This window comes from Nesoenas mayeri (assembly GCF_963082525.1).
Source record: "Nesoenas mayeri genome assembly, chromosome: 22".
Lineage (NCBI taxonomy): Eukaryota > Metazoa > Chordata > Aves > Columbiformes > Columbidae > Nesoenas > Nesoenas mayeri.
In genome coordinates this window covers 4442223-4464141 of record NC_137572.1, presented here as the reverse complement: position 1 = coordinate 4464141, position 21919 = coordinate 4442223, and the positions used below count along the sequence as shown (strand labels likewise).

Sequence of the window (21919 nt, the reverse complement as noted above, 5' to 3'; positions counted from 1 at the left end):
TGTTTTCTTGCTGCAGAAAAATGGATACACATGCAATTCCTCCTGTACTGCTGTGTGCCTTGTCACTTTTCATCTGGTCTCTTCTGTTTGATAGGATGTCTCAGCTCATTCCTAAGGTGCTGCAGCTTATCTAAGAGCAGGTTTTTGCGGATGTTAAAAGAGAATTAAATACTTTTGTTTCATCTAACAGCAGCAAAGTATCGGAAGTGCTGGGCAGGTTTGGTGCTGCAAACAGGGCGATGCTTGTGAGATCTGTGGCTGGTTTCTCCTCTTTACCTGATCTGAGGATTTCTTGTGTGACTTGGAAACCGATGTGACCCAGGTTGCTATTTCGAAGTTGGCCTATGAGACTCCAGGCGATCTTGACTGAAGAGTTTATTGATTTAGGATATCTGTATGTATTTAAGCTTTATTTTGTGTGTCTTCTGCTTTGAAGTTCCCTTGGGTTATGTTTTCAAGCTTTTCCTGTATGATCATGGAAGCCAAATGGGAACCAGAGCTTCCCCCATGGGATCATCCTCTGGCCCTGCTGGGTCTTTTTCTCCTGGCGCTGACTGGGTGGTGGTGACAGAACCAGCCTGGCACCCCAGAGATGCTGCGCTGGACCTTGGTGTCTTTTTGCCCAGCTTTAGGCAGTAAAATCTCACCAAGGAGCCAAGTTTTTCTTCCTCGTGCTGTAGGGAAGAGCAATAAACTCAGATTATTCCGAGAGCAGACAGTGTGAAAGCTGGTAGGTTGGTGAGTGTTTGCAGAGGATTAAACTTTGCAAAAATGCAGGGTAAGGTTCCTGCCACGTCTCTTTCTTTTGCAAAGGGCCTCTGGCAAATACCGTAGGGAGGAGAGGCTGCCGAGGGTGGGAGGAGAGGACAGAGATTGGGTGAAGAAAAGGGCAAAAGGAGGAGAGGAACAGGGCAAAAGGAGGAGAGGAGCGGTGCAAGGGCTGGGCTTTCCTGCAGAGCAAGGCTTGGGAAGGATAAAGAGGGTGAAGCCAGCGAGGATGGCTCATCGCCGGGCTCAGGAGCCCCTTTGCTGGTTGTTTTTCCTGACTTTTAGGAGCTTGTGACATTTATATCAAAGTAACCCGAGGCGTTAACGTTTATTTGTGTCAGCTTCGGGCTGAGAGAGGACAGGAGGCAGCATCTGACCTGGCATCACATTTGCGGGGAGGACGTTACCCCATTCTGGAGCGCAGGAATGCGTTTGAATGCGGCGCATTTGTGCTGGTCAGGCACTTTGCTTTGTGGCATCCTTGCTGGCCAGGAAGCTGCCAGATGCTGGTAAGGCTCAGGAGAGGGGAAAACGAGAAGGCAGCGATTGAAAAGTGAAGCGTCCTGGTAGTTTGGGCAGTTTGCAGCAGGCAGAGGTCCCTTCCTACCCCAGGAATAAGGCAGAAGATGTGCTTTGCTCTCCCAGTGTGTTAGCAAGCTCTGGGGAGGAAAGTGCAGCTCCGAGCCCCTGAAATCTGCCTGTACCGAGGATGCTCTGGGCTGGAAACATCTGAGCCTGCAAGCGTTCTGATTCCAGAGGTGCAGGTCTGCAAGGATGGAGGGCAGGTAAGCCAAAAGTGCGAGAAAGCGAATCCCCAGGGCACCGAGGCTTTTGCAGCTGATGTGGGGCTGCCACAAACCTCCTCTTCATCACCCGTGTGCGCTACGGGTGTCATTCTTCATTTCAGGGTGGCTGCGTTTAGAACCTGATCTTAATTAGCCAACACGTCTTGTCCTGAGGGTCTGGCTGGCCGTGGGCATGTCTTGTGTGTTCAACTTAGTTTTTTGCTTTATTTCTTTTAATTGGTGTTTGGGTTGAACAGAAAATCTCAAGCAAAAATACAGGAGTGCTGCGTTAGCCCCAGAGACGTCCAGAGAGTCATCTAAATGTAAAGGGAGGAAGTAGTTTGGTTTCTTGTTTTATAGGAATGCTATTTATCGCGTGCTGTGCCCCACAGGCTGCGGGTGACACACCTGCCACATAGCGAGTGCTCTGCGGGGGTGAATTTTTGTCTGGAGTTTCATCTGCCGGCAGGTAGAGATCTTGGAGGATTGTGGGTTTGTGACCTGTCATGGTCACAAGGAGCACGTGGACTCACCACAAAGTTTACTTGAGCTGTTTACCATATATTAGGTCTAAAAAGGAGTTAGGCGTGTGCAGAAAAGCAAAGTAAAAGCCTTCAGGGTTTGTCCTGCCGTGGGGTGGGTGTGGAGATGCTGGCGCCTTGAGTTGGGGCTGATGGGGAGCTCTGCTCTCAACTGCTTCGTGGCGGGACCTCTCCAAACCAGGTTTGGGAACAGCCTTTCCACCCTCCTGCCTTCTCTGCCCCCCCAGGACATGAACAACCTGGAGGAAGGGGTGGAGTTCCTCCCTGCCATGAACTCCAAGAAGATGGAGAAGCGGGGCCCGAAGCGGCGCGTGGTCGTCGCCGTCATCATCAGCGTTTTCCTGCTCGTCTCTCTTGTCACCGGCCTCCTGGTTTGGCACTTCAAATGTGAGTGTGACGCCTGATGGCGTGTAGGGTGCTACCCTGGGAGAACATCCAAATGGAAGAGCTTTGTTATCCTGCATTGCTCACGTGTGCCCTCTCTAGCTCCAGGAAGGGGGGATGACACCATTTCCACCCCCTACCATGATTTCGGCCCTTTCTGACTCTGAACCATTGCCTTCCAGACAGGAACGCACCCGTCCGGAAGGTTTTCAACGGCCACTTGCGGGTTCTAAACTGGGACTTCCTTGATGCTTACGAGAACTCCAGCTCTCCCGAGTTCATCATGCTGGCCAAGAAGGTGAAGAGCACGGTAAGAGGTTTCTTCCATCCCTCCTCCTGTGAGCGGGACAGCTTTCCTCCTCGCCTCTGGATGTGCTGAACGCTCTTCTTTAAACCTTACAGGTAGAAGAGATCTACATGAATCATCCAGATATTGGCCCGTACCACAAAGAGACGGTGATAACTGCCTTCAGGTGAGCGTTGGGTGCTGCCAGAGCCCTGTCCGGGAGCAGAGAAGGGCAATGCTGGGATGTCACACAGCTGTAGACCCTCATTGTGGGGATGGAAACACCTCAGTGATCAGCCTGAGTGACACAGGACAGGGTGGGCAGTGAAAAGTGACTTGAAAATGCATATTATTCTCTTAGCGGTCTGTGGTGGGGGAGACACCTTGAGAAGATCAAGGTATGGTGCAGCAGAGCTGAAGGGGACTCGCCGGGGCCTTTGCTGGGCACAGTTTGCTTAGTTTATCATTGAGATATCCCCCTGGCCATCCTACAAAGTGCTTCATCAAGCAGCCTGGCTCCTTCTTCTCCTGCTACTTGAGCCCTGCTGCGCCTGTTCCTTCTCTCACCCCGTAATTTCCCGTTCCCCTGCAGCGAAGGCAGCGTCATTGCCTACTACTGGTCGGAATTCAGCGTCCCCAAGTACCGGCAGGAGAGCCTGGACAGGGCGATGGCGGACAAGCAGAGCCTGGTGCAGAGGTGGAACCCCCGCCTGCGGAACCCCATGCTGAAGGTGGAGTCGGTCGTTGCTTTCCGTGAGTGCTGGTTCTGCCGTCCCTCTGCGTGGGACTTGGGGTGGGACGCATTTGGCTGGAGGGGGGAGCTGCCAGCCCCTCGGGTGGCTTTAAGGACGTGGCTTTCACAGCCGTGCGTCCTCGGGGAGGCTGCGTGGACCCTTCTCCGTCGCTCCGACACTCTGTGTTCTCCTCTGAGCCCATCTGGGGAGGGACAGGGATGAATCCTCCCTCCAGGCAGGACCCAGCGTGCGGGGGGGACCCCACCAAATCCCAGGGACCTCTTAGGTTTTGTGCAGAGGAACTTGCCACAGCCCAAAGGTGACACCCCATCTATTTTCTCCCACAGCTGCTGATCCCAGCATCGCTCACTCCACTCGGGACAGTAAGTACAATTCTTTTTTAGTCTCATAATGGGCACAAACCAGACTTGGAGCTGCTTTGGGGTCAGACAGACTGCGGCACAAGGTTCTAGCAGCAGTTCTAGCCCTGGCTGCCCTTTCTCACTTTGTAGGTGGGTGTTAATAAGCGAGAGTGCTCCCTGCAAGGGGGACAGTCTGCAGGCAGACGAGGAATTACAAGCACCCTGCATCTCGGGGAAAGACGGGGCACAATCTTCTCCTTGTTAACTCTGCCCTGCTCTCCTGGGCAGATAGCTGCGTGTTTGCCCTCCACGCCAAGGAAGGGGAGATCACCAGTTTCACCACCCCGGGCTTCCCCAACAGCCCGTACCCCAACAACGCGCTCTGCTACTGGACCCTGAGGGCGGACGCCAACTCCATCATCAGCCTGACCTTCAAGACGCTGGAGCTGGAGCAGTGCACGGATGACAGCGACCACATCAAGGTGTACAACTCGCTGAGCCCCGTGGAGCCCCACACTTTGGTCAGGTGAGCGTCCCCACCAGGTGTCTGCACGACACCAAGTCCTGGCGTGATGTGACACCGAGAAGTCCTGCTGCAAACTGAACTCCCGTCCCTGCTCAGAGGCTCTCGGTGCAGTTGCTGCTAATGAATTTTGTCCCTTCCTTCCTAGGCTCTGTGGGAATTACGCCCCTTCCTACAACCTGACCTTCCTCTCCTCCCAGAACGTCATGCTCGTCACACTGGTTACCAACAAGGAGGGGAGATTCCCCGGCTTTAAGGCTGAATTCTTCCAGCTCCCAAAGACGAAAGGTGAGCAGAGCCTTGGGCCAGTTCCCACCTCTCCTTGGCGTGGGCAGCTGTGGCTGCGGTTGGTTTTCAGGGATGTTTCCAGGAGACCTGGAATCAGGTCACATCTTGGCTTTTCCTGCCTCAGGCTTGGGTAACCACATCTCCCTGAATTTCTAAGCTGTTTTCATCTCCCTGCTTCTCTTCTAGTCTGCGGTGGGACTCTGAAAGGAGCGAGCGGCACCTTCACCACTCCCTATTACCCGGCACATTATCCCCCGGCCTTGGACTGCGTCTGGAACATAGAGGTAAGAGGGATCTCTCTCTTTGCCTTAATTAGTTGGTTAAATTAACTTAGTTATGTAGGACAGTGCAAGTGAGCTCAGAGCAGATGCTGCCCGCAGGCCTAGAGCCTGGCTTAGAGGCTCTAGGAGCTGGTGCCTAACACAGAAAAGGCTGCGAGAGGCCTGAACCCTGTGTGACCCTGACTGTGGACCTCAAATTTTCTGTACTCCAGCAAACACATCACCGACTCCACTTCCTTTTGCAGGTTCCCTCTAAAAAGAACGTGAAGGTGCGTTTCAACATGTTCTTCGTGCTGGAGCCCGGGATCCCCGTCAGCTCCTGCACCAAGGACTACGTGCAAATCAACAGCACGAGGTGGGTGTTGAGTGCTCTGTGACCCCCAGATTTGGCCTTTGGAGTTGGGGGGCTGCGTTTGGTTATATGGCACCTTACGCTTTCCTTAAACTTACTGTGAGAACAAATATTCTGGTGGTGTTTTGGGTATGAGGAGGCAGAACGGTGCTTGGGTTGAGCTGCTCTGGTAGCTCGGTGTTTTGGGGGGTTTGTTGCGTGCCTGCCTTGCGGAAAGGCAGAAACATCTGGCATGGTTTTGCTCAAACAAGCAAATCTCCGTTGCTGGGGGAATCGTGTCGTGTTCTGCAATGCGTTTTGTCACATTTACGGTTTGCTCTTGCACAAGGTAATGGAAGCCGGGCCAAAAAGCCGAGTCGGTACAGCGAGCAGTGTTGTTTCACAAGGCAGTTCAGAGCTGGAAGGAGGATTTTCCCCGTGCTGACTCTTCCTCTGTGCTCTCCCCAACAGGTACTGCGGGGAGCGCCCCCAGTTTGTGGTGGCCAGTACAACCAACAAAATCGAGGTGCGGTTCCACTCGGACCTGTCCTACACGGACACCGGCTTCTCCGCCGAGTACCTGTCCTACGACTCCAGTGACCGTGAGTTGAAACTCCGAGGCTGTGGGGAGATTTGGGAGGTCTGGAGGCCGTCCCTGCTCTGTGGTTATGCGGCCACGTAAATTGGGCAGCGTGCTTTTCCAGGGGATAGCAGCGTGTCTTGTTTACCTGCCAACCTCCTTGTATCCCTGCTCTGTTGTAAGAAGAAGGTGTTTTTGTGCTGGCTGCTGTGGGCAGGCACCGGGAACGCTGCGTGCTGTGGGGAAGGGACGTAGAGGTGACGTCTGGAAGTCTCAGATATTTCTTTACCCCTTTTTCCGCTCTCAGCCTGCCCTGGCAAGTTCACCTGCAACACGGGCCGCTGCATTGAGCGCAGCATGCGCTGCGACGGCTGGCTGGACTGCGTGGACGGCAGCGACGAGAGGTCCTGCAGTAAGTCTGTGCTTTATTTTGTTATCTTTTAGCTTTGCGGGGATGGATTTGGGATCATTGCCAGCGCAGGAGCTGCGGGGTCCTGCTCATCCAGCCCCTTCCAGTGGGATCTCCCTCCCTTTCCAGTCCCTCCCAGCTGGAAAGGTGGTTTTTCTATTTAAACCTCAAGGCTCCTGTGGGTTTGGCTGAGCCGGATGCTGTAGAATTATCTTGTTACCAAACCAAGTAATGAAAATATTTAATATGAAGAGTTAGGTGATATAAATGTTTTTACTGATCTTATGTTTTCCTGTCTCATTTTGAAACTATGACAGTCACACTTGTACCTAAATAAAATTTAAAACAATGACACCCAAGACACAAAGATAAATGGGTTGTGCATAGACTAAGGAACAAACCTCAGATTTGTTTCTGATTTTTGTTCCTGATCTTGCTGTAAATTTACACTATTTATAAATACATATTTATCGCTTGAAAATATTGGTGAATGAGATGCTGTTGTATTTTCTGCATTACCTGCCATTGAAATTTTAAGGAGTTTTGTAATTTCAGACACTACTCCTGTTGCATCTCCTACGTATAAATAAAACTGCTTAGCATTGTACAGGAACCTTTATTAAAATTGTTAAACATTTAAAGTTGTTTTTATTGTTTGAGTTTCAAAAAAGATTTTATGTACAGTGCCCACGTTTGGGTTTTTTTTTTAGTATGGTTCTATGTATATATAAAATATATATAGAAATTCAGATATAAATATGTGTATAAATGTATCTCCCTTCTCAGACTGCACCGAGAAGCAGTTCAGGTGCCAGAACGGCTGGTGCAAACCCAAATTCTGGGTCTGCGACAGCGTCAACGACTGCGGCGACAACAGCGACGAGCTGCAGTGCAGTGAGTGCTTTGCGGGCCGAGGGCTCGGGGAGGTGAAGGGGACGGTGATGCAGAGAAAATCAAGCACCGTGCTGGAAACGGGCAGGTAGAAACACCCCAAATTGTCCTTCCCCAGGCTGCGCGGCCGACAGCTTCAAGTGCGACAGCGGGAAGTGCATCCCGGGCACGCAGAAATGCGACGGCAACGACGACTGCGGGGACGGGAGCGACGAGGGCAGCTGCAGCGGTGAGGGCAAACGCGGCCTCTGCCGGGTTTCCTCATCCCGGCGTGTGTTTTTTGACGGGTTGGAGATGTCCTGGGGATGGGTGGGAGATGCAAAGGGCTCCTGAGTGCTGGGTTTAACCCTTCTCCCTTCGTCCAGCGGTCCAGGCAACCGTCCCCTGCAAGGATTACACCTACAAATGCCGCAACGGGCATTGCATCAGCAAACAGAACCCTGAGTGCGACGGCGAGCAGGACTGCGAGGACAATTCCGATGAGGAGAACTGCAGTGAGTACCCAGGGCGATGGGGGGACACCGTTTGCTGGGCTGAGCCCTTTAGAGAAACACTTAGTGTGGTGGAGAGAGCTCTTGGGGTTTTTCTGGGCAATAGTTCCATTGGAAAATAGGCAGGTGTTCTTGAGCAGCCTGCGGAGTGTCTGTGTTGTTTAAGAGGGTTTACACAAACAATATAGGGGTTTGTCTTCACTTTTATGGACGTGAGCAGTAAGTATTTTAGCAAATTGATCATTTGGGGAACCCTGACATGGGAGATATCCCGGAGGAACAACAAGGAGGTTCTGAACGGGAGCAGGAGTATCTAAGTGCCACTTCTCCATCGCCCCAGACTGCGGGATCCGCTCCTACGTAAGGAAGTCGCGGATCGTCGGCGGGCAGAACTCGGACGTCGGGGAATGGCCGTGGCAGGTCAGCCTGCACGTCACGGGCCAGGGCCACATCTGCGGGGCCTCGCTGGTGTCGGAGAGCTGGCTGGTGTCGGCCGCGCACTGCTTCCTGCAGCTGCAGGGCATCAGGTACGGGCGAGCCGCCCCGCTTTGCCATTCTAATAGGAAAAAAAAGCTGTTTTTACAGGATTTCTCCGAGAAACAGTGGAAGATAGCGAGTTGGGATGTCTTGGGACTCTTGCAGGTACTCGAACCCCAGCCTGTGGACAGCTTACCTGGGCCTGACTGACCAAGGCAACTGCAACGGCGCCAACGTGCAGACGCGGAAAATCAAGCGCATCATCTCCCACCCGTTCTTCAATGATTACACTTACGACTACGACATCGCGGTGATGGAGCTGCAGAGCCCCGTCACCTTCTCCTCCGTCGTCCAGCCCATCTGCCTGCCCGACGCCACCCACCACTTCCCCGTGGGCAAGGACCTGTGGGTCACGGGCTGGGGAGCGACCTCGGAAGGAGGTGAGTGGATTTGTGGCCGCACTGACATATTTAGTGTGTGTTTTTAGAGAAAACGGGTTGGATGGACGCAATTTAAATATAGTAGCTTGATTCGAGACTGGAATCAGATTCCCTTGGGAGTGCACGAAGTTCATGTCTCGGTCCTGCTGGAGAAGAAAGGAGGTTGTCACAGCGGTGATTTACCTGGTTGTTCGAAGCCCAAATGAAGCGTGCGGGGCGGGGGAAATGCTGCTTAAAAACACTCGGTGCTTTTCCTTACGCTGCCGCTTCCTCCTGGCAGGCAGCGGAGCCTCCATCTTGCAGAAAGCCGAGATCCGGCTCATCAACCAGACGGTGTGCAACGAGCTGCTGACGGACCAGCTGACGCCGCGCATGATGTGCGTGGGGATCCTGACCGGCGGCGTGGACGCCTGCCAGGTAGGACACCCGGGTTTATTGATTGCTGTTAGGAGGAGCTTTAGTTAGGAACACAAGCTGTTTGCTCAGCCCTTAGTATTCCACACACATTTGCACATTTAATACACAACAAATCTACATGGATCCTCCTCAATGTGGACAACAAAGGGGTTGGAACGGGCGTGAGCAGCAAATTGTGTCGATGTGGGACTTGGTCTTAAAAACGACTCAGCACCAGCCCAGGACTTAGACTTGAAAACCAGCAACATAGGACTTAGAGTTAAACCCATCTCACCAGGTAAGAGAACACTGCACCACACTCCAGTTTGTTACTGGGAGCCTTAGTTAGCAAGAGAGGTCGCTTGTTTAGCTCTTTGTTCTGATATGGTGATTCTTATTGCCATACGTGATTGGTTTAGATATTACTATACTTGATATATACATTTTTTATTGATGGAGGGAATGGGCAGGAGATTGTAGATAGCGGACAGAATTGTTTTGAGCCTTTGGAGTTAGCTATTATAGACTTATTGTGATTTGCTCTTGGTTCTGGCGTTGTGATTCTTATTGCCATACTTAATTGGTTTAGATATATGTAAATTTTGTGTTGATTGAGGAATGGGCAGGAAACTCGATTGCTGACATAATTATTTTTGCAACTTTGGACTTAGAATTCTTTTTGGAGTTAGTGGGGATAGACTTACTGTGATTTGCTCTTGGTTCTGGCATTGTGATTCTTAATTAATTGATTGGTTTAAGTATATGTAAATATGTTACTGATTGAGGGAATAGGCAGGAGATTATAGATTGCTGACTTAAGAGGTGGTTTTGCAGCTTTGGACTTAGAATTGGTTTTTTGAGCCTTTGGAGTTAGTGACTTCCCATGATTTGCGCTCTGTTGGTTTGGTGCTCACGCGACTGTTTCTGCAGGGAGACTCGGGGGGTCCGTTGGTCAGCGTGGAGCCCAGCGGCCGCATGTTCCTGGCTGGGGTGGTGAGCTGGGGCGACGGCTGCGCCCAGAGGAACAAGCCCGGAGTTTACAGCCGCCTCACCAGCCTGCGCGGCTGGATCCAAGAGCAGACAGGACTTTAAGGAGCCATTGGATTGTCATTTCCTCCCTGGCCTTTACTGTGAAGTTGGACTCTACCTCTCCAGAGCAGCAGGTGCTGATGGTTTAATTTAGGCCTTTATGTTCCCAGCTGCCAACTTAGAAATCCAGTTTCCCTTTGTGGGTAAGTTAGCACGACTCCCAGCAACTTGAATGAGCAGTCATTCAAGATATAACACTTAAAGAAAAATACTTTGTGATTAGAGGCAAACTTCATTGGGACAGAAAAATGTAATACAGCATGATTTTGAACCTAAGTCCAGCACTTTGTTTCAAACTGCCGTCCGCACCTCTTTCTTTGCTGTTCAGTCGTGGCGGGGGAAATGGGAGTTCTTAGGGAGGTTGGGGGATCCCCGTGGGGACCCCTCCCTGAGTGTTGTTCCACACCGAGGTCTCCTCTCCTGGCATCTGGTGGCAGCGAGTCCAGGGCTGGGGGCCTGAAAGAGAGAAACGTGGTGTGTGTCACCCCAAGAGAAGCAGCGCCCAGCTCTGGGTGCAGAAACGGGGTGTCCAGCAGAGAGACGACGTCTTTACCTCCACCCAGTGCTGCGGTTGAGCTGACACGGCTGCTTCTGAGCTCCAGCAGCTTCTTATTGCTTGCTGCAATGAGCAGAAATGCTTCTCTGAAATGTGTTCCTGGAGTTTGGCCCCTGCAACAAGAACACCACCATTCAGCTGTGCCAAACACCCACCTTACAGCCTTCTTACTTTTGTAAAGAAAAACACAACAGTGTCACTTGTGAATGTGCTGAATTATTTCTTTATTTTCCTGTGTAGCCTGGCCCTTGCCCCCAAACAACTGCACTCCAGCTGAGTTTAGTTTGCCCCGTCCTTGCCTGTAAATACAGCATTTTGTAAAACTCTCTATTGAAGTGGAGACGCTCTAATAAACTGGGATATTTTCTAGTACTCTGTGTTGTTCGTGTTGTTCCTCACCTGAGGAATCTGCTGCACAAATGCTCAATTTTCAGTTAAAAACACTTCAATCCTGTACTGCTCCCACACTCAGCAGTTCCACTGCACTGCTTTGGGCACACACCCACGCCACACCCGCACCCCCACCCACACACCCCCATGCCCCACCCCAGCCACACCACACCCACAACCCCCCACCCACACACCCCACCCACACACCCCCATGCCCCACCTCAGCCACACCACACCCACAACCCCCCACCTACACACCCCCATGCCCCACCCCAGCCACACCACACCCACACACCCCCACCCACACACCCCCATGCCCCACCCCAGCCACACCACACCCACAGCCCCCCACCCACATACACCCCCACCCACACCCCACCCCCCATATATATAATTTGATATAGATATAGATTAGAGAGAGAGATGATTGAGAGAGATGATGATGATGATAGAGAGATGATGATGATAGAGAGATGATGATGATAGAGAGATGATGATGATAGAGAGATGATGATCATGATAGAGAGATGATGATCATGATAGAGAGATGATAGAGAGAGATGATAGATGATTAACAGAGAGAGAGAGATGATAGATGATTGATAGAGAGAGATGATAGATATATATATAGAGAGAGAGAGATGATAGATATAGAGAGAGATAGAGAGAGATGATAGAGAGAGATAGAGAGAGAGATGAGAGAGAGAGAGAGATGATAGAGAGAGAGAGATGATAGAGAGAGAGAGATGATAGAGAGAGAGAGATGATGATAGAGAGAGAGATAGATGATTGATAGATTTTTTTAAAATCTATATATATAAAATATCTATCTATATATACATATAAAAAAAATATATATATATATATATAATATATACATACATACACACTAACAGCTGAGCTCTGGTGTTTTCAGAGTCTGGGGGGATGCAGGAGCATCACACCAAGTGGTTCTTGATGCTGCTTCCACCTCGAAACCTGCAGGAATCAGACTCACCCCATGTTGGCAGCAAACTGAGGAGCTTGTTCTGCTTTCTGTGCAGGTAAACAGCAGAGGGAAAAATAAACACACAGACACACACCTCAAGCCAAAAAACCCCCCAAAAAGCACACAAAAAAAACCCCACATGCACCAAGAAATCTTGCAAACTAACAAAACACAACACCGCACACCAAAACAACACCAAAACAGTTCCCAGCAGCCAAGGACATCCAGCCTGGGTTTGTGGACACGGGGCTGCATGGCTCCTGCCACTTCTTTGTGCTGCGGACACAAGGGTTTCAGTTGCTTTGCACTTTATTTGCTCCCCTATCTTGTCCCAGCGATGGTCAGTGTGCGGTTCCAGGACTGCGAGGGCTCACGGGAGACTCTGTGCAGCTGATCTCTGCAGAGAGAAACAGAATCAAGAACATTTCTGTGCTCATACAGTGCCGCAGCAACATCAAACGAAGCTTCAGCTGCAGTTGCTCGCTGGCCCCTGCACCGGCTCACAGGTGGACATGGAGCAGCTGCCAGGGTGAAATGATCATCACATTGGGAAGAGAAACACTTGTTCTGGTACATTCTCCCCAAAACCTTTTGCAAACCCCAGTTCCTCTCTGTACAACTCCAGGACTGTGCGGTTCATCCCACCAGTTCCAGAGCGGTCCTGCCTGGGCACAGACAGAGAGAACCAGCTCACCCCAGGGCATCAAAGCTTGGCATTTGGCTCCCCGGCACGCAGGGAGATGTTTACTCACCCTCTGTTCCCCCCCATGCAGCACTGGCCATCTGGGCTGAGCAACAGCACAGGAGATGCTTTTCCAAACACAAGTGCAAATCCTCTGCAAGAAAAAGCAAAAGAGCAGCATGTTCAGACAGGTTTTGTGTCCCCGAACACAGCATCACCCACACAGCGAGGTGGGTGTAACTGGGATCCCATTCCCTGCAAGGGCTGCGCTCGGTTCTGCTCTGAACAACCTCTCAGCGAAGCTGTGATGACGTTAAAAAGAATTGAGAACCAAGAGCCCAACCAAGATCCACACAGCACCTGGTGAGATAGAAATACCCCAGAACTGTCCCACTAAAACTCCACTTTGCCCCAAGGCAAAGTACAGCAAGACTCATCAGAAACCTCAGGCCCTACAGAAACCAGCCCTCCATAAGGTTTAAAAATAAATGCAATAAATGTATTTTTAAAAGCCCCAGGCCTCCCAGCTCCAACCCCACTAGAGGTCTCTCTCAGCCAAGGCACCAGGGCTCCCGAACCATCACTGAGAAGGTCCAGGGAAGTGGAGAAGGTCCAGGTCTGCAAGCCAGAGCCAAGAGGAGAAAGGAAGAATGAGTGGGCAGGGAAGGGAAACAAGTGTAGGATGGAGAACCACAGCTCCCAGCAGCTGGACTCGCCCGCAAGGTGCCTAAATGAGGGACTTTTGGGGGAAAAAAACAGCTCTGAATCAGCCTGGAAAGTCCCAGCCCTCAGGTTAAGGGTCCAAGTCTAAGAGTTTGATGGCCAGCAGCCCAGTTGATAATTTTTTTCCCCCCAGTAGTTCCCAAACTGTTCCCCCTCTTCCAACCTCAGAGGTGTCAGAGGAAACAGTTTTCCCCTTGTTTCACATGAAAATAAACCAAATATCATGCTCCAAATTCTGTGTTTCATTTTGTACATTCTGATACCATGAGATTTAGGCAAAATAAACCCAGTCCTAGTTGGTTCTTGGAGCTGGTAGGGATGGAACGCTGCTGAACTGGGACGGGACACAGTGACAGACACAGAGAAGTGGCAGCACAAGGGGCTGGAAGGGGTGGAGCGGAGTCAGACTTGTCCCCAGGCACACAAAATACAAGACGGTTCGATATTTGCATCCGATCGCACCAGTTGTCTTAGAAACTGTGAGAAAAGAAGTGATGGGGGAACTCAAAGCAATCGCGGAGGGGAACCTCTCAACCCAGGGAGCCAAGGCAAACAGCGGGGTCAGGAGGATTTCACGCTGCCAGGGGCTATGGGGATGGATCCGAGGGGACAAGGGGGTGGAAATGCTGCATCCCCTGCAAGTGACCCCAGGGCAGCGCATCACAAATGGGAACAGATGACTTGGAGGATGAAAACCACCAGGAAAGCAAGCCAGGGCTCCGAGAGGGGCGACAGCCGATGAATCAAGGGAAAACATCCCACACAGTTGCTCGGAAAACCTCCTCGCACGACATGGCCGGGGCAGCCCAGCTGCCCCCATGGACACCTGCGGATCTGGGGTCTGCTGCCACGTCCTGGACCATCCCGCTCTACAGTCACAAGCTCTGAAAAAACCTCTTAGATAAAAAAGCAGCCAATGTCCCTCACAAACCAGAAGACTCGGGTTCTTGCCTCATTGCTCCAAACCATTTTAGGGCTTGCAAAAGCAAGAAAGCAGCAAGTTATCTTGGGCCTTCAAATAGCCACTTGTGTTATTGCTTTGCAGTCACGTCTGTGCCAGCAGGGAGCATCGCTTCACGTGCCACTGTCTGCCTGCTGATTTGTTTCCCACACGTATTCTCCATGGGGAGATGATCAGGGGAAAAAAATATATAAACTAAATCCTGCACAGCAGCCAAGATTCTAAGTGGACTGTCTCTGTAACATCCTTCAACAACAATGAGCTCAGCACACTGGGCAGACTTTCTACCTCAGTTACTCAGACTCTTATCAGGGCTTAAGGCTCAGCCTAAGTGCTGGATGTCTCAGCTGCGCTTGGTCTGCCCAGGTTGGGGAGCAAAGGATTTGATGGAAAAAACAGCAGGAAAGCTGCAGGGGAGCAGGTTCTCAGCAGCTGCCAACCAAAGCACCTGCAGTGAACCAGAGCTTGCGCCTAATCCAACGCTTCCCTCCCAGGGCTCACAGCGGGGGACAAGAACAGCAGCAGCTTTTATAATTCAGGGGCATCCTGTCACCCAGAGGGAACACGAGATGCTTCGGCTAAGCTGGGTCTTACTGTCACCTCATTTATGTCCAGCTGTCAGATGGTTCAGCTACTCTCAGATAGTGGCTCTGGTTTCCTCTAAAGAGTCTCTTGCTACACACCGATGACCCTCAGATGAAGAAGATACATTACAAACTTGTTTTTAAGCAGATGAAACTGGATGGAGCCCTGTGACCCTCACACAATCCAGCAGGGAGGTTCTTTCACACAAAGAACACGTCTATTTTTTCCCCTTAGCAAGAACACCCCAAGGCAGCGTTGCCCCTTAGAGCAGCAGCATCCCGGTCTCGCGTTCCTTGGCACAGGTAACATCTTGCCCACCTGCTGCACTTACAGTAAGAGGATGATAAGGGTCTGGAGGAACACGCGGAGCTTCCCGAGGAGATCGGCACAGAGGGTTGTCCTGGAGACGCAGTAAGCACCGAGCTGCCAGCTGACTGGGGCCAGGAGGGTGATCTCAGCCCCGCGTTATCAGACGTTCCTGGAGGAAAGATTGAGTCCGTGTGAGGATGGGGTGAATCAGGCCACGCGGAAGGTGGTTCTTATGTCACTATTAGTCATGTTCTTTGGCGTTGCCGTCCCAGCATGGCCACAGTGCTCAGCAGAACTAACTCAGCTAATGGGACCGGTGAGTGGCACAGGACAACAAGGTGAGCACAGACCCACCAACCACCCTCTATTTCCCATAAAACAGATTCCCAACTCAACAAAAAACTAAGCTTCCCATTGCATGAAATACTACGCTACCACAGACCCCTTGACCACTACCAGCTTTCCACCCTGCACTAAATATCTCTGCAGTTATCAGATGGACTATTGCTTCTAGTTTTCTCCCTTGCACAGCCTAATTTTAAACCTTTCTTTCCCCCTCCTTGTTTGACAGCGTACCCAAAGCCTGATCCTGCTCATCTTTCACGGAAAGCAGCTTTATCCCATCATAACCGATCTATTTAGCAGGCGATATTTTAAGAGTTACTTCAGCATTACAGCCAACCTATTGGTTACGCAGCGTTGGCAGTGCAGACAGGGTGAGGAAAGAAAGCGATCCATGGGAAAATCCTCAGCTTGTTCAGAAAAAAAAATGTAAAAATAAAGCTTCTTAACTAAGTGCTAGGCACAAGAAAAGCCTAAAGTAAAAACAGCAGTGGCCACATGTTTGTTTTGCCATTTAGTTTAGGTTTTCAGGAGTGAAAACACCAGTATGCCTATATTCTCTAGATGAAAACCTCCAAAACCTCTTATAAAGAACCACAGTTCTTGGTACTCATGCTACCTACACCAAAGCTTGGCAGTGTTCAAGATGAATGTCACCATAACATTCTCTTTTCTATTCGGTACATGCAAAGTGACCCAGAAGGAGTTAATCAGTACTCAAATAATTGGATGGGTATTAACCCGCTGTAGCTTTGTGCTGCCCACTCTTCCAGTCCGAGGATGGAATCGAGGAGGGGAACGGAGCAGGTGGAGGGTTAGGAAAACATCTCTCATGGTGAGCAATCTGCCAGGATCCCAAGGGAAACGGTGAAAACCCTGCGGCTTGAGTCACTGAAAACTGGACCCTGTACAGGAAAATCCAGTGAGGGAACAAACCTGCCCCCAGAGCGGGGGAAATAAATGGAGAAGTTGGATGATCTCAGATCTTTCCCATCTCTGGTTTTTGTGATTCCAGAGATGTGCAGAGGCGATCGTTAACACAGAGCAGAAGAGGTAAGGCAGATGATTAACGGTTACTCAAACAACAGTATTTGGGCCCTAGACAGCTCAGACCAGGCTCAGCTTGAGAAGAGCAGTAGCTTATAGTGAGAGGAGAAACATCAGCGTCCACAGGAAAACCCACAGCCAGGACAACACGAGTTTACAGCAGCCACCTTAGTGAATTTTAATCTTAGCTGGTTAAATCTGAAGCTCAAATGTTTGAGACAGAAGTTATCTGACAAAGAATTTAGTGAAAGCACAATGTTTACATGTTTTCAGACCAATTCTTCCAGTTACCGAGTCCGAGGCTACAGAGCAACTAAAAATCAAGGGAAGAAGCCCAGTAACACTGAATAGGACACTGTTGGTTTTGTTTTTTAGGAGCCACATGCTTCAGAAACAGACTTACCTGCCATGAGCTGGATCAAGGAAGAAAACACCAGGAAAAGCTCATTCCTTGGTTAATATCAGCTTCTTGTGCTTGCTTTCAGAGGTGACGGCTGCTGATACCTGGAATGGAAGATGCCGGACCAGACAGATCATTAGTTTCCAGCAAATCCCAGCAAGGACAAGATAACACACAGTTCACCCATCAGAGACCTGTGCTGTCTCCCCCAATATTATAGCAGATACAAGCTGGTTTAGACACCAAATTAAGACACCTTTAAAAGCAATGTCATGGGGATCCACTTCATGTTTGTTCTGTTACAAGACGTTTTATAGGGGCCGCATGTTCCACCGGACAACTACAGCCATGGTCACAGGCTGGCGCAGAGGCAGGGAAGGAGCAGAGAGGTCCTGTGTTTTATGTCAGATGTATTCCTGCAGGCAAGCTGCTATTCAAAGAACAAGAGAAATTAAGGGCTGGATGGAGGCACCAATTTGGGAGAGAACAGCTAAAAAGTGCTAAAGAGGAAACGACCAGCCTGCGGATACCAAAACACTCATCCTCTGGACAGTGGAATTATTCCGGACAACACAAAGGACTGTGGATATTTCCTAGAAGTCATGGGACGAGAGGAACAGGAAAATTTCAGCTGCCGATCCGGGACCGCTCCCAGGAGGGACGTTCAGCTGAATCTCTTCTTCCAGGGAAGGGACAGAGTGTTCTCCCTGCAACCAGCTTATCACCCCACAACAGCACATGGGAATATAGGAACAGCCCCACCATGGCCAAGAGCACGGAGGAGATTAACTCATCCTCTCCTCTGCGCGCTTGTTCCTATAGATTGAGCCACTCGGAATATTTATTCCTGTATTTCCTTCTCCAAGACAGGGCAATACTTCAGAACCACCTCTGTGGTGAGAAAAGACACGAGTTGTTACCATTACAGCAGATGACTTCATACAGACATGCAGGTTTCACCCCAGCAAGCGTGTTTCACAGAGATGATATTTCCTCACTTGGGGAATAGCTCCCAGGAGCTTCGAGCATCAGTCTCTCTCTAATTACTGCATTTCACCCAAAGCAAACACAGCTCACATAGCGAGGGCTGCCAGGGCTGCTCATCCCTCCCTCGCCCAGCACTACGGGTTCACGGGTAGGCAGAAGGAAAGCTGAGCACATGTCCTGGCCCAAAAGGTTGGCATCAGTGTTCCTAAGTTTGGATTTGGAGCTGGACTGCCACAAAACTCCGAGAAGCTCAGGATACGGCCTGTGTCACGTCTATACACGTGCCCAGGCCTGAGCCAACTGCAAGTCCTGTGGCTGCATTAACTCAGCGTTAAGTCAGCGCTAAAGGATCCCACCTCTGCCCTGAGTTCACCACCGCTACAGGGTGCCACTTCAGACCTGGTTCACATCCAAATACCTCCGAATGCAGACAAAATGAACACGCACCTACCTGCAAAATACTGTGCAGAGGCGCCCAGAAGGAAACTGGCCGGTTCAAGGTAAAGTCAGGCTCTCCAGGGACACCATCTCTGTCTCCCAAAGGCTGGTTCTTCAATATCCTGGAGCAGGCTGCCAAGAGCTCAACAAACCACAAGCAGCAAGTTACCTAAATTCACAGGAGACACAAGAAAAACTCAGGTTTGCTAAGGCTCTGTGTCTGACCCAGAACACCGTTGGAATGACTGAAGTGCCTGACACCATAGTTAGTATCCCACAAAACACTCAGACACACCTCTAACTGATTTACTGCCTCTTTCTTAAAAATATCGAGAGAGGTTTAGGATGTTTCCCAAACCTTCCCACCAGACCTCATCTCTGCTCGCAGGCATGGGTGGTGCTGAGCATTGCTGCTGCTGGGAAGAATTGTTCAAACACACTTTGAACAGGATCCACAGAGAAGAGGTTTGTGTTTCCTGAATGGAAATGAAACCCCTTTATATAGGGCTGGATTGGAGATTCAATGGCCAAACTGTTCCCTTCAGACCTTATTTTCTTTGGACCTCCAGGATGCCCCACACAAGACATCTGGCACAGAGCTTACAGGACACAGTTTGCTTTGGCACCAGCCAGGGTTTGGAGCTCTCGGTGTTTAAATAGGATTTTATGAATTGAACAGTCTCGCTCTCTTCTGTAATGCCTCAAATTAAGGTTTCCACATGTGCCTTTAATAGAGATTCACTAAGACACTTATTGCATGTTAAATAAACATCGCTCAGTGAAATAGAACACCCTCACTGAGGATTAACAAACATACAACTCACTCAGGCTGCTGCAGCTGTTAAACCTCAAATACAACTTCAATGTCATAATCAGTCACTTTATTAAGATAATAATTGCCCTATTAATACTAATTAAACGACTAATGTCTTCACACTCCTGCAACACTGTCCACTGATAACCCCTAAAGGTTGGTTAGCAGAGAGCCAGGAGTCCCTCACTGTCTGCTACGCCAAACAAGCTTCCAGACAGAAGTTAGAGAAGTGTGATCTGTTTTTTTGGAAAATAAAAGGGGATATGCACAGAAAAAACACTCACCACACAAAAAAACCCCACCAGCATCTTCCTGAAAAATTATGGCCCTCACCAGGACCTTGTTTGGAGGGTTGGGGCAGCCCACCAGTCTGCTCTGAGGTACTCAAGCCACCCGGGAGGTAGAACAGAAATGGAGGAGGATGATGTGCAGCCTTCACCTCCCAAGCTGAGCTCTTCCTCCCACAGTAGTCAGGCCCAGACTCCATTGCCCGGCTTGTCCAGGCTGACCTTCCATCATGAGATGGACCAGATGTTCCTGAACCAAGGGGCTGAGCAGCATCCTCAGTCTCTGAGGCCAAAGATGTCGTAACACTTGGCTGCCCACGCAGAGAGATTCCCCTGCCCCTCATTCCCAGATTTTTGGTAATGATTATTACTTGAAAAAGTTTAAAGAAAGCAAAAGTGAATTCCTTGCAACCTCGTCATTTTAATGGGAAGAATATCTTCCCTAAATGGTAAACGTAATTGAGCTCATCTCAAAACAGGCAGGGAGGAGCAAGTCATCGCTCGCCATGTGATAGTAACCTTTATTGTAGCTCAGGGATTCGACTATTAGCACAGACAAGCTCCCATTTATTAGGCTATAAAATAACACATTGCTGAGCCCTATAATGGCCTGCAGATATTGATTAATTGTTAAACTATCTCCGCAATGTACTATGTTAAAAGGGAAATGACCTCACGGTTCCTTTGGGACTCTTCACCTTCCTCCTGCTCCAAGAATTTCTCCAGCACGGCTTGCTGCAGTTCCTGCCATCCCCTTGCTGCGGGGGACTCAAACAAGCCCTTTTTCAGACTTCATTCTGTAAAGCACACTCAGCTTGAAAAAAACTCCAAACAGGCTCCTTGTTAATCTGTTCACCTCTCACTCGGGCTTCTTCTGCTGACATTTAAAGAAAAAATGAAGAAAAAAGGGGGAAAAGTCAGTTTCAAGCCAAAGGTCCACAAACAATCACCCCGATGGTTCATTTTTAAACTAGACAGGCTGTGGTTTGAACACGTGAGGTTCAGAAAGGACCCCCTTGCTTTCTAAACTCCTTCTCAGAGAGGAGCCTCGGTGCGGCTGGATCCAGACTTAGCCTCAGACTTGGTCTACAGGATTATATATGTGCAACCAATCCTTTGTGTGACTTAGCAAAGGTTTTAGCAACCTCAAGAGGTGTCCCTACTCAAAGCTGACAGAATCCTTGCCACAACACATCCTTGGTAAATAACTAATAACATGCTAAACTTCACTATGTGTCTCCCCAAACCCACTTTAAGCACACCGATTCAGTAAAGAGATAAGGACACCAAAGGCTCTTGAGATACCCAAGCACATGTGTGTGTTAAACACCAGTTTACCAAAACATGCACATTTGAAATTCAAGGTGCCATCTCAACAAGAAACACCGAATCCTGCTCCAAACCCAAGGCTCCAGGGAAGACATTTGGCAAGCCCAGGAAGGGGAGGCCGGTAACCATGACAACTGCTCATTTCTCAGTATTAGACAACAAAAATCACTCCTGAAGACACAGGCCCCGCAACCACCGCTTCCATTTCCCTATCCTGGGAGGGCTCTCCATGAGTTGTGCTACACACAGGACTAAAATGCAGTAAAAGAGGCTCCCCTTTAATGGAAAAAAGCCCAATAACCTTACCTTCTCTCAGCACACACAGGGGAAGCTGCCAAATTTCATCCTTCTGGGTCACAATCTTCCCCATTTCAAAACCAATAAGGACAGATGCCAGGCAGTCACTTCCGAGCATTTGGCTTCAAAAGGCTGAGGAAAAAAAACACAAATGGGAAAGTCAGAGGAAAATTAACAACATGGATGCTAAGAGACAGACAAAAAATGGAAATCCACCATTTTGTAACATAGCTTCATTCATCTAGAACAGCAGAAACAATTCTGAAACATGCGACTTAATTCTCATTGTTATTCACCGTACATATCAGGTGAGCAGCTTTCATCTCCACTGAGCAGCCACATCACTGATTTTTATGATCTGTGCACGGTGCATAAAATTAGGAATAAAATTAAAACTGTTCAGACCTCAACACCAACGCAATTGTGGTGCAGGCAAAAGGCCCCGAACCAAGTGGCATCCTCACCCTCCCAGGCATCTTAAACAGCTCACACAGACGTAATTTCCAACCAAAATGATTCTATGATTTGAAGTTCTACCTCTTGCCTTTTGCTGCTTTTATGTCGGCTGCATCTTCCCAGCACTCAGGGCACCTTTTGATCCTGTTGTCCTCCCAGTGCGTTCAGCTGGATACAAAGCAGAGAGCTGCTCCAGAAAAAGCTTCAGTTCTTCAAGTTCTTCAAATAGCTACTCACTTTCCACCTTGGTTCTCCTGCATTTTCATCTCCT

General features: G+C 49.8%; 1 protein-coding gene and 1 long non-coding RNA gene across 2 annotated transcripts in view; one reads left to right on the top strand and one right to left on the bottom strand.

The window, feature by feature from the left end:
- ST14 (ST14 transmembrane serine protease matriptase) overlaps positions 1 to 10577 on the top strand; it is a 17662-nt gene extending 7085 nt beyond the window's left edge. Inside the window, exons 2-20 of the mRNA XM_080357894.1 lie at positions 2323 to 2482; positions 2662 to 2789; positions 2882 to 2952; positions 3358 to 3518; positions 3847 to 3882; positions 4150 to 4387; positions 4533 to 4672; positions 4859 to 4956; positions 5199 to 5308; positions 5756 to 5886; positions 6172 to 6276; positions 7060 to 7167; positions 7283 to 7393; positions 7530 to 7658; positions 7996 to 8182; positions 8298 to 8572; positions 8853 to 8989; positions 9899 to 10131; positions 10468 to 10577. Of these exons, the coding sequence (XP_080214020.1) occupies positions 2326 to 2482; positions 2662 to 2789; positions 2882 to 2952; positions 3358 to 3518; positions 3847 to 3882; positions 4150 to 4387; positions 4533 to 4672; positions 4859 to 4956; positions 5199 to 5308; positions 5756 to 5886; positions 6172 to 6276; positions 7060 to 7167; positions 7283 to 7393; positions 7530 to 7658; positions 7996 to 8182; positions 8298 to 8572; positions 8853 to 8989; positions 9899 to 10060 (2484 nt within the window). The 5' untranslated portion in view covers positions 2323 to 2325 and the 3' untranslated portion in view covers positions 10061 to 10131; positions 10468 to 10577. The remainder of the gene's footprint in view (positions 1 to 2322; positions 2483 to 2661; positions 2790 to 2881; positions 2953 to 3357; positions 3519 to 3846; positions 3883 to 4149; positions 4388 to 4532; positions 4673 to 4858; positions 4957 to 5198; positions 5309 to 5755; positions 5887 to 6171; positions 6277 to 7059; positions 7168 to 7282; positions 7394 to 7529; positions 7659 to 7995; positions 8183 to 8297; positions 8573 to 8852; positions 8990 to 9898; positions 10132 to 10467) is intronic.
- On the bottom strand, positions 10377 to 21919 carry LOC308048636. The gene is made up of 10 exons (XR_013923161.1): positions 21730 to 21919; positions 21202 to 21324; positions 20239 to 20440; positions 18479 to 18634; positions 17044 to 17144; positions 15274 to 15420; positions 12744 to 12827; positions 11890 to 12388; positions 10611 to 10726; positions 10377 to 10513 (listed from the first exon to the last, which is right to left on the bottom strand). It is a non-coding gene; the product is annotated as an uncharacterized lncRNA (long non-coding RNA).